Source organism: Taudactylus pleione, unplaced genomic scaffold, assembly GCF_031769625.1.
Source record: "Taudactylus pleione unplaced genomic scaffold, aTauple2 ptg000535l, whole genome shotgun sequence".
In the NCBI taxonomy this organism is placed as follows: domain Eukaryota; kingdom Metazoa; phylum Chordata; class Amphibia; order Anura; family Myobatrachidae; genus Taudactylus; species Taudactylus pleione.
Genome location: NW_028284937.1, coordinates 12,206,797 through 12,219,504, shown reverse-complemented (window position 1 = coordinate 12,219,504; position 12,708 = coordinate 12,206,797). Strand labels below are relative to the sequence as shown.

Here is a 12,708-nt window from a genome sequence, read left to right as displayed (position 1 = left end):
GCCTACCTTGACTGCATGCCCCTGTTTTGCACACACCCATCCCAAATCTAAATCTCTCTATATATTTTACATCTGCTCCACCTGCAGTGCAACAAGGTTTTATCAAGATGCACAGTTACTTGCTCTTTCTTACTCTATTCCCAACTCTGAATTAGGCCCTAAGACATATATGGGTAAATAAAAAGTGTGTAATACAATACGCACTGCATGGATAGTTCCCCATGTTGTTCATCCTGCCCATGAAAGTACCAAAGTACCAGCCAAAACATCCATATGTGGCGCACAACATAGGTTACAGTTGGCAGGATGACTTATATGTCCAAAGCCATTGGTCCTGCAATGGAGTTTACCGTCAAATAAAGAGAAATTAAAGCTACAGTGGCATATTATGTATTTTATTATTTTTTAAAGCTATAGGCACAATCCATATGCTGAATTACTATATACAGCAGACTGTCAGCTACTTCTGCCAGTGATATTGCTATTTTTTTTTCTTGTTTTTTGGTACTTCCTTATATATACATATATTGCATCTTAAATGAAAATAATGTAATGACGTATCAGCTTCTTAACTATATATAAGAGTGACTGACTACTACAGTCATTTTGATACTTAGGCAATTTGGGCTATATCACTGTTCCAGGTGTGGGAATCACATGGAGAGACTCATGACTCATGATGTTTTTCAGCCCTTTTAAATCATCTCAGCCATCATCCCCACAATGGAGGTTAAGTCAGCTCTGCCTTTCTACCAAATTATCCTCAGCCCTTTTCCTGCAGATTCCCTGTTAGTGCTGCTGCTGCTGCTGCTGCTGCTGAGGCTGCTGCCACCAAGGTCTCCATGACGACACTCTTCTCCGTCCCCTTTACGGCATCTCCTTTACTAGAGCACTTAAAAGACAGAGCTGGCAGCCAATCACTACCTCAATATATAAAGACAGGTAGGCGGGACAAAAGGAGGATCTCTTATCCATCACATAGAAGGGGGCCCTTGCAACATACAGAGCAAAAAATATCAATCTCAGCCTCATTATATTTATTTAGCACATCATTTGAACTATTTATTCTTTTCGTAGTCATACTACATTCACATGCATATATTGATTTATTCATGTTTCTATTATTGTGTGCATTTTTTGTATACCTAATAGCAGACAGAAATAATACTGCTAAACAACATCATCCTTAGCAACGTTTTCTGTCTGGTTCCCCAAAACAGGTTTTTTTTTTTTTCGTTTTTTTTTTTTTTTTTTACGTGATCATTTTGTGTGGTTATTTTTATTCTTCAGACAAGTGGAGTATTGTGGGGGTTTTTTTGCTTTTTTTTTTTAACATGAGACCCAAAGCTCTGCATTCTGCAATGCCAGCATACCAATGGGGAAGCAGGTAAGATTGGGACAATGCAATGACCCTTTTACTCTCTGTATTTGCGTTGATGATATTTTCAGGCAGTCACAATAGGGACACTGACATAATTTATACAGACAAACAAATCCACGCATACACCGCATTGCTCTGCTGTGTCCTTTACAGTGCTGGGGGATTTTCATTACAACAGGCAGCACTGAAATTTATGTTAGCTTATGTTATGCTGGCGATGTGCTTGCATGCTATCTGCATTCATAATGTGCCTTGTACACCGTTTGTGTTTTATTTAATTTTATTTAATTTTATTTTATGCTGTAGCAGAGTCTGATCTCTCCAGGACCACGGATTTTGTCCCCCTAAGATGCTGAGACTGGACCCCCTGTTTATTCTGGTGGTTTCCATGTCGTATTTCAACCCCGAAAAGGCCTTGGCAGCCCCAGCTGAAAGCGGTGAGTTACCCACCCCCTCCTCCTTTTGTCCTGTGCCTTATTCTAATCCATTCTATGCCATACAGTCTGCATGTGCTGTTATTTCACCTGGACACTACCATGCCTATTTGCAGCATCTTAAACATTTTTCTTATCCAATTCTCCCATTTCTCCCATTTTCGCCTCTGCCAGCACCGAGCGTCCCAGTTATCTCATCACAAGCTATTCATTTATCCTTGCCTCTACCATTATTAACCTCTGAAATCCTTTGTTTATTCACTGGTGGGTTTTTTTAAGTGCTCTTCTAAAGCATTTCTCCCAGATAGGCTGCAGCTTCCAATGCACCACAACGACCATAAGTAATTAGATTTTAACCATTTCATATGCAAGGTGTCAATGTGCAGAGTGAGATCATAAGGCTCCAACCTCAGAATAATCACTCGCAAGTCTGTGTGTGGTGATATGGCCATGCATTGTACTTTATTATTACTGATTTGTTTTTGTTTTTTGTTTTTTTTTGGGGGGGGGTGTCATTGAATTGTTTATACATTAACTAAACATTTAACAAGTAGACTCGCAACATAGTCTTCCTTAAAGGTTTAACTGATGAGATTGCATCATTGTAGGTGAGGTTTAAAATGAAATGATGTCTTGTTTGCTTTTAAATGTGTTAAAATGAAACGTGCTGTAACATTTGTGCTTCTCACTGTTAAATCCCGAAGGCTGTATGAAGTGTTTACCTGAAATGCTCCCTACGGTATACATGGGTGTGATTGCACTTTGTATCAGCAGAAATTGATATCACACTGTAGAATAGTGGACAGTGTACAATACAATATGAAGTACCATAAACAATTAATTCTTTCTTACAGTGTATTCAGTGCTGTACACAGATATTTTAGTATTTCAGTACAGGCCTTAAGACTGAATAAACCCTAAACTGGTAACGAAACACCCCACATGCTCGTACCCCTATATACAATCTTTACGGGGGGAAACAGGGTGCTTTTTCTATAGCAAGATAGCCAAAATAATAGGATAAAAATATGTATATAATTAACATTGCTATAATCCAATATTATGCTGTTCACTGAACATTGCTTACCTATGAATTTCCCTAACGTGCCTAAGGGTATCCACTAGACGATAAAGTTGAACGATTGAACGATAATGATAAAATCGTTCGATAATCGTTTGAACATCGTTTGAACATCGTTTGCAAATCGTGCAGTAATTGTTTCTAACGATGTACGATGCGCGCTCCCGCTGGTCGTTTGATCGTCTCCTCCATCGACTGAACATGCAGGTCAATTTCACTTGATTGCTTACAAATCGTTTACACATCGTTTACACATCGTTCACGCTGAACGATCAAACGATGAACCACTATCTGCCCACTATAGCTGAAAGCTCTCAATCACAGATTAAAACAACATAGCTTATTGTTAGATCTTTTGCAAATCGTTTGCAGATCTTTTGCAAATCTTTTGCAAATTGTTCAGAGTGGAAGATCATATTTCAAGGGAAACTTCAAGGGAAAATCGTTAAGAGGTTGGACAGGGATAAAATCGTCTAGTGGATGCCCCCCAATATGCATTAGATATACTAGCCCAGTATTAGAATATTTATTTTAGCATACTTAAAGTGGACTTGAACATGACATTTGTTTTTATGTGTACTGAAATAATATACCCACTGAATAGCTTGGTCAGCAAATAACATCATTGAGAAGTTGCTCATGACACACTGCCATATATTTATGGCATAGCAGCTCCCTGGCAGTGTAAGCTACAATTGTAGAACTAATGTCATTTAGAATAAAGTACTTTTTTCTTCCTTGCACACGTATGGGTGGAGTACTTTTCTTTAAGATAAATAGCGCAAAATCCTACTAATGTTATTACTGAAATAAAATAGTGTGTTTGGGGTTATTGCAATGTGATCCGACATGCCCACTATACTATGAGGGTCACTACATTGCTCCCTTTTGTTCTGTATAGAAGTGATTCATCATTATGAATAGATGTCCCATACATGAACATAGCAGTATAGCAGTCCTCATTGCTGTCACCACCCAATATAGGGTAACCGAAGTAGATCTTGTAAAGATCTGCTCCGGAACCCCCATCATACATCCAGGGGATGCTTAAATGTTGCCGGTATTCTCTGAAAACTGATGATTTCCCACAATGTTTAATAAATATGCCACTTAATCTTGATATATATAAAATTTGTTCCCTGGTTGTTCAGCACTGTGAAATATGTTGATGCTATGTAGATAACGCATAATAATGATAATATCTTGCAGTGCGATCCACAGCAGAAAGATAATAGTAAGCTACCTAAAGATATAAAGTAAATAAGTGTATTTGGCTCCCCACCAGCACCAGAGAAAACAGCTTAGTGACCATAAAGTTGGCACTTTTTTAAATGTATTTAAACCGCTTGAACGCAAGTTGCTAAATTATGGTACCATAGACTTTGGATATATCATTAAAATGGTTTCGTTGTATATGACAAACCTAGAAGTCTTTCTGATGATGGGGTTTCTTGTTTAGTTGCTTAAAACAATCTCTTTTCAGTTCAGTAGGCTGTCTCTCTATAGAAATGTTCACACTTAGGACACCCTCAGTCTACACTCATGAGCACCAGCAAGAGAGAAACAGTTGGACTGTAGACAGAATACATTCTGAGCCATGTCATGCTCTGAATGTTCAGTGGGCAATTCTGTCCCAAACTTTGGCCTGACCGGGCAACAGTCTGAAGTGCATGACTGTGTACAGGGTGCCAACGTGGTTGATTCCCCCTCCCCATGCAATCAGGAGTCACTCTGCCCACTGTCCTGCATGTCACACTGTCTCACACTGTTACACAGACACTCAGGACAGAATGGCTTTGCTGGTGCACATGGGCAGACAGTGATACATCAGGCATGCACATCACATGAGGATGATAGAGCACATGACCTGATTACGTGCTGTCAGCTGAATGACTAAGGTACACAATTTGGTTGGTTGCTTCTTCCTGAGCTGTGAGCAAAGCATTGACTCAAAAGGCTGTCATGTAAATGGCATACCTAACAGTTTGGTAATATGAGTGACTTTGGGCGGAATTCAATTGTTTACGCGGTCCGGATCTCCCGTCTAAAGTGACAGGAGATCGCGGGCCGCTATTCAATTTCTGCCATTTTTTGCGCTAATCGTGCCCAAAGTGGTCGGGTTTAGCCGCGTGAAGCAGCTACCCCCGACCAAAGTGCTGGGCGCGACTGCGAAAAGAGATGTTTGGGCACCCAAACAGGTCACTTTTCGCACATTTCAGCTCTCACCCCCCTGGGACTGCGAGCTGAAATGGAGCGCTGACAGCTGATCGCACCCGACAGGAGCAACAATTGAATAGCTCCATCGGGTGCGAAGGGGGGTAGAAACAATTGAATTCCGCCCTTTATAGGGAGTTGAGTGTGTGTGTGTGTGTGTGTGTATGTATATGTATATATATATATATATATATATATATATATATTTACTACGTGTTAATCTGGCAAAGAATCATTCTCTGCTTTGTGTGTACTATATCTCCATAAATACTCTTGTTATCTACTCTAGTCAGCTCTGGTCATTTATCCAGAGCCATAGCAGGGTGACTGTGTGTTACGATCCTGCACACCCTGGGGGAGCTGCGAGGAGCAGGAAGGTGGCTGCTGTGTGCATACTGAGGATGCAGTGGGAATCCCGCAAGTTAGAACAGAGTAACGGAGTGCCGCCTGGGCAGCAACCATACCTCCTACTCGGCCTTGTGTCCTAGGTGGCGGCACCAGTCGCACAATCCTCATTATGGCTCTGCATTTAGCGGTTATCTGTAAAAAGATACAGAAAACAAAGCAAATATAGCAGAAAATAGGGGTGCATTTACAAAATGGCGATAGGGCTTTGCATGATACAAAACCTTTGCATGGGGAAGCCAATTTAATACGTTTTGCGGTAGAGAAGTGCGGGTCCGGTTCTTTGAGAACCGACAATAACTAAATTTAGGTGTTCCGAGATGAACCGAGTCAGAGTTTGGAATCACTTTGTGGTTTCCGAGTCAAACCGAGTTCCGGCTCGGTTTCGCGGTCGGCTTAGAAATTGGTTTTAAAAACCGAACTCGGGTTTTGGATTTCCTGTAAACCGGTCCAAATTACATGATTTTAGCTGTGTAAATAAATACAGCCAGCATGACTTATTAAAGAACCCCCTCCCCCCAGTAGCGGTCCACCCTTTGCAGTGTCCCCAGTTGTAGTACCCCTTATGCAGTGGCCCCAGTAGTACCCTTTATATAGTGCCCTCAGTAGTAGTTCCCCCTTTGCAGTGCCCCTTATATAGTGCACCCAATAGTAGTCCCCCCTATGCAGTGCCCCCAGTAGTAGTCTCCCCATGCAGTGCACCCAGTAGTAGTCCCCCCTAAGCAGTTTCCCCAGTAGTGCCCCCAGTAGTAGTCCCCTCTATGCAGTACCCCCAGTAGTGCCCCTTATATAGTGCCCCGCCTCAGTAGTAGTCCCCCCTTTGCAGTGCCCGCAGTAGTGCCCCTTATATAGTGCCCCCAATAATGCCCCTTATATAGTTCCCCAGTAGTAGTCCCCCCTATGCAGTGCCCCCAGTAGTAGTCCCCCCTATGCAGTGCCCCTCAGTAGTGCCCCTTATATAGTGCCCCCAGTAGTAGTCCCCTCTATGCAATACCCCCAGTAATGCCCCTTATATAGTGCCCCGCCTCAGTAGTAGTCCCCCCTTTGCAGTGCCCGCAGTAGTGCCCCTTATATAGTGCCCCCAATAATGCCCCTTATATAGTTCCCCAGTAGTAGTCCCCCCTATGCAGTGCCCCCAGTAGTAGTCCCCCCTATGCAGTGCCCCTCCGTAATGCCCCTTATATAGTGCCCCCAGTAGTAGTCCCCCCAATAGTGCTCCCAGTAGTAGTCCCCACAGTAGTGCCCCTTATATAGTGTCCCAAGTAGTAGTCCCACTATTCAGTGCCCCCAGAATGGGCCACCTCCCTATTCAGGGCCCCCAGTAGTGACCCTCTATACAGTGCCCCCAGTAGCGGCCACACCCTCTATAAAGTGCCCCCAGTAGCGGGCCCCTTATACAGTGCCCCCAGTAGGGTCTCCCCCTATACAGTGCCCCTAGTAGTGGCCCCCCTATACTGTGCCCCCAGTACCGCCCCCCCTATACAGTGCCACTAGTAGCGACCCTCCTATACAGTGCCACCTGTAGTGCCCCCTCCTATGCAGTGCCAGTGTCAGTGCCCATGCCCCTTAAACACACAAAAAACACCCACAACTTACTGAATTCCCGCTCCTGCTGCAACCGCCACTGTCCGCTCCTTCCGGCCCGCTCTGCACTATGGGAGAGGCGTCATGACTGTCATTTACTCCCATCACCCGCTGCGCTGGGAGCAAGAAGGCGGAGCTCATGAGTGAGCTCCAGCCGGCTCCCCCCGTGGACGCAGCACCCAGTGAGAGTCTGTCTGAGTCTCATTGGCTGCTAAAATAAACACACCACTGTCGGGTAGTACGAGCGTACTACCCGGTGCCGGTGGAGGTGTGTTTGTTAGTGTGTAGTGCGGAACGCTCTCACTGCGGTCCTCACTACACTTAGTGATCGGTGGGCAGGGGGGATTTCTGGGTACTCAGAAACCCCCCATCTTTTGCAAAACCAAAACACAAAGATGAATCCAAAACCAAAACAGAGGGGTCCGCACACATCTCTATTTGCAACATTACTTATTCAGCCGTGATAACATCATCTTAGCATTGCGATAACAGGCCAATATTATTCAATAATAGTTCAGTGAAATACTGTTCCAAAATATATTTTTCAAAATAGATTACATCTATTTTTACACTGTATGTACATTTTTAGATATTTTTTTCCACTTAAGTAAAATTGAAGCCTTAAGTTTTTGCTTTTAGGAGTTAACTCAGACCTGATCGCAAGATGCGGCTGCTCCCTAGCAAAAAGGGGCCGGATATTTAAATTAAGCGCTCGCACTGCGTGGCGTAAGGACGCACTCTGTCTTAGCGAGCTACGGAACTGTGCGCTCGCTAGTGTATAAAGACGCCCCCTTTCCACTAGCAACACACGTCATCTCCGGGAATTGTAGGTTCAATCTGTAACATCGAGAGCCATCGGAGCTGCTCGCAGCCCTTGTGATAGCCTTTCCCCGCCGCAAGCACTGCGATCAGTGCTGGCTGAAATACATGCAGGAGATGTGTACAATGACGCTACTTTGCTAATTATGCACGCCCTTTAAATGGCGTTTTGGCGGCCTGACACGCCTGCGTCCGCAACACCACTCCCCCGTTTACAAGCACCTTCCCCTGTTACCACCCACAAACGGCACTCAAAGTAGCGACCTGATAGTGGTTTATGAGCAACCAAAATCAGATCGCAAAGACAGGTTTGAGCTAGGGGTGTGCACCGGCCACTTTTCGTGTTTTGTGTTTTGGTTTTGGATCTGGATCTTTCTTCGTGTTTTGGATCTGGATTTGTTTTGCCAAAACCACCCTTGCATGTTTTGGGTTCTGGGTTTTGTGTTTTGGATCTGTATTTTTTTGAAAAAAAGCATAAAAACAGCTAAAATCACAGAATTTGTAGGTTTTTCTGCTCCTATGCTATTATTAACCTCGATAACCTTAATTTCCACTCATTTCCAGTCTATTCTGAATACCTCACACCTCACAATAGTGTTTTTATGTCCAAAAGGTTGCACCGAGGTAGCTGGATGACTATGCTAAGCGACACAAGTGGGCGGCACAAACACGTGACCCATCTAGGCGTGAAACTGCAGTGGCAGACAGGATGGCATTGAAAAACTAGGCCCCAAACTGTACATAATGCAAAGAAAAAAAAGAGGTGCAAGATGGAATTGTCCTTGGGCCCTCCCACCCACCCTTATGTTGTATAAACAGGACATGCACACTTTAACAAACCAATCATTTCAGCGCCAGGGTCTGCCACACAACTGTGGCTGAAATGATTGGTTCGTTTGGGCCCCCACAAAACAAGCTGGCAATTTATCTGTCCCTGCACAAACTGGCTCTACGGAGGCAAGATGTCATCCTCATCCTCCTCATCCACCGATTCCTCACCCTCTTCAGTGTGTACATCCTCATCCTCACAGAGTATTAATTCGTCCCTGCTGGAACCACAGGTCCCTCTGTACGTTCTGGAGGCTGGTCTCCCTGGAAGAGTTGATAATTCATTTTATGAACATCATCTTCTCCACATTTTGTGGAAGCAACCTCCTACGCCTTTCGCTGACAAGGTTCCCGGCTGCACTAAACACTCTTTCGGAGTACACACTGGAGGGGGGGCAACTCAGGTAAAATAGAGCCAGTTTGTACAGGGACCTCCAAATTGCTTCTTTTTCCTGCCAGTACAGGTACTGTCTGACATGCCTACTTGGATGCTGTCACCGATGTAATCCTTTAACAGACAGACGCACGCTTGTCGCTGCTGCTTTGAGGATTCAAGTGCGGCTACAGCCCACACAATTCACAAAGACAGAAAAAAAAAAGAATATTTTTATTGTTTGTGGAGCACACTTTGAGGGTTACACCACCCTTTAACAGACAGACGCACGCTTGTCGCTGCTGCTTTGAGGATGCAAGTGCGGCTACAGCCCACACAATTCACAAAGACAGAAAAAAGAAGAAGAATATTTTAATTGTTTGTGTAGAACACTTTGAGGTGTCACCACCCTTTAACAGACAGACGCACGCTTGTCGCTGCTGCTTTAAGGATGCAGGTGCGGCTACAGCCCACACATTTCACAAAGACCAAAAAAAAAAGAACAATATTTTAATTGTTTGTGTAGAACACTTTGAGGTGTCACCACCCTTTAACAGACAGACGCACGCTTGTCGCTGCTGCTTTAAGGATGCAGGTGCGGCTACAGCCCACACAATTCACATAGACAGAAAAAAAAAGAACAATATTTTAATTGTTTGTGTAGCACACTTTGAGGGTGTCACCACCCTTTAACAGACAGACGCACGCTTGTCGCTGCTGCTTTGAGGATGCAAGTGTGGCTACATCGCACACAAGTCACAAACACATTAAAAAAATTGTTTTTTATTTTTTAGAACACTTTGAGAGTTACACCACCCTTTAACAGACAGACGCACGCTTGTCGCTGCTGCTTTAAGGATGCAGGTGCGGCTACAGCCCACACATTTCACAAAGACCGAAAAAAAAAGAACAATATTTTAATTGTTTGTGTAGAACACTTTGAGGGTGTCACCACCCTTTAACAGACAGACGCACGCTTGTCGCTGCTGCTTTAAGGATGCAGGTGCGGCTACAGCCCACACATTTCACAAAGACCAAAAAAAAAAGAACAATATTTTAATTGTTTGTGTAGCACACTTTGAGGGTGTCACCACCCTTTAACAGACAGACGCACGCTTGTCGCTGCTGCTTTAAGGATGCAGGTGCGGCTACAGCCCACACAATTCACAAAGACAGAAAAAAAAAGAACAATATTTTAATTGTTTGTGTAGCACACTTTGAGGGTGTCACCACCCTTTAACAGACAGACGCACGCTTGTCGCTGCTGCTTTAAGGATGCAGGTGCGGCTACAGCCCACACAATTCACAAAGACAGAAAAAAAAAGAGCAATATTTTAATTGTTTGTGTAGCACACTTTGAGGGTGTCACCACCCTTTAACAGACAGACGCACGCTTGTCGCTGCTGCTTTGAGGATGCAGGTGGAATCTAGACGGGATTTGGAACCGAGGACACACTACCTCCATCAATTGTCTAAATCCCACTGCACTAATGTCGGATACCGGACGCACGTCTAACACCAACATAGCAGTCAAGGCCTCAGTTATACGTTTTGCTTCAGGATGACTGCTGTCGTACTTCATCCTCATCGCTAGGGACTGTTGGAGGGTCAATTGTTTAGTAAAAGTAGTGATGTTCCTACTTCCTCTCTGGGATGATGAACAACTCCCAGCAGCAGCAACAGCACTAGGAGGAAGTGGTTCTTGATCTTTCCCTATTTTATTTTTATCGGAGAAAGTTTGGTCCTCCATTTATGTTATATTGATATATATACGTGCGGCTAAAGCGCACACAAACACAGAAAATATTATTTTATTTTTGCTGGAGAGTAGTGCACTTTGTGGGTTACACCACCCTTTAAGAAATGAGCCAGCCGGCTCTTTACTTATGGGACACAGGCGCACGCTTGGCGCTGCTCCTTTGTTGATGCACGTGCAGCCACAGTGCACACAATTCACAAACACAGAAAATAATTTTTTTTTTGGTTTGGACTGGAGTGTACTTTCGGGGGTTACAGCACCCTTAACGGTCAAGCCAGCCGGCCCTTTACTTATGACACAGGTGCACGCTTGGCACTACTTTGTTGATGCACGTGCGGCTACTGCGCACACAATTCACAAACACAGAAAATAATTTTTTTTTGGTTTGGACTGGAGTGTACTTTCGGGGGTTACAGCACCCTTTAACGGTCAAGCCAGCCGGCCCTTTACTTATGACACAGGCGCACGCTTGGCACTACTTTATTGATGCACGTGCGGCTACTGCGCACACAATTCACAAACACAGAAAATAATTTTTTTTTTGGTTTGGACTGGAGTGTACTTTCGGGGGTTACAGCACCCTTAACGGTCAAGCCAGCCGGCCCTTTACTTATGACACAGGCGCACGCTTGGCACTACTTTGTTGATGCACGTGCGGCAACTGCGCACACAATTCACAAACACAGAAAATAAATTTTTTTTTGGTTTGGACTGGAGTGTACTTTCGGGGGTTACAGCACCCTTAACGGTCAAGCCAGCCGGCCCTTTACTTATGACACAGGCGCACGCTTGGCACTACTTTGTTGATGCACGTGCGGCTACTGCGCACACAATTCACAAACACAGAAAATAATTTTTTTTTTGGTTTGGACTGGAGTGTACTTTCGGGGGTTACAGCACCCTTAACGGTCAAGCCAGCCGGCCCTTTACTTATGACACAGGCGCACGCTTGGCACTACTTTGTTGATGCACGTGCGGCTACTGCGCACACAATTCACAAACACAGAAAATAATTTTTTTTTTGGTTTGGACTGGAGTGTACTTTCGGGGGTTACAGCACCCTTAACGGTCAAGCCAGCCGGCCCTTTACTTATGACACAGGCGCACGCTTGGCACTACTTTGTTGATGCACGTGCGGCTACTGCGCACACAATTCACAAACACAGAAAATAATTTTTTTTTTGGTTTGGACTGGAGTGTACTTTCGGGGGTTACAGCACCCTTAACGGTCAAGCCAGCCGGCCCTTTACTTATGACACAGGCGCACGCTTGGCACTACTTTGTTGATGCACGTGCGGCTACTGCGCACACAATTCACAAACACAGAAAATAATTTTTTTTTTGGTTTGGACTGGAGTGTACTTTCGGGGGTTACAGCACCCTTAACGGTCAAGCCAGCCGGCCCTTTACTTATGACACAGGCGCACGCTTGGCACTACTTTGTTGATGCACGTGCGGCTTCTGCGCACACAATTCACAAACACAGAAAATATATTATTTTTTTAGCACTTGGGGGGAGCACCCCTGATGGACAGAGCACCCCCTGGACAACACTGCAGCACTCCTTTAGGACTGGGACACTGCACAGGACTTTGGAGTGGACACAGCCCCTATGGAGAACTGACTGCACAACACAGTCCAGCCAGCCCCTATGGACTTTGAAGTAGTGGACACAGCCCCTATTAACAACAGCAGCACAGCACAACACAGCCAGCCCCTATGGACTTTGAAGTAGTGGACAACAGCAGCACTACACTACACTACACTACACAGCCCTAACTCCCACCCTCCCTCTTCACTGTCCACAGCCGAGTGAGAAAATGGCGCCGA

At 44.6% G+C, this 12,708-nt stretch overlaps 1 protein-coding gene across 1 annotated transcript in view; it reads left to right on the top strand.

Annotated features, from left to right (window-relative positions):
- The first annotated feature begins 1,724 nt into the window (after positions 1-1,724).
- Positions 1,725-12,708, top strand: part of LMTK3 (lemur tail kinase 3) — a 134,999-nt gene continuing 124,015 nt past the window's right edge. Inside the window, exon 1 of the mRNA XM_088450960.1 lies at positions 1,725-1,818. Within this exon, the coding sequence (XP_088307086.1) occupies positions 1,731-1,818 (88 nt within the window). The 5' untranslated portion in view covers positions 1,725-1,730. The remainder of the gene's footprint in view (positions 1,819-12,708) is intronic.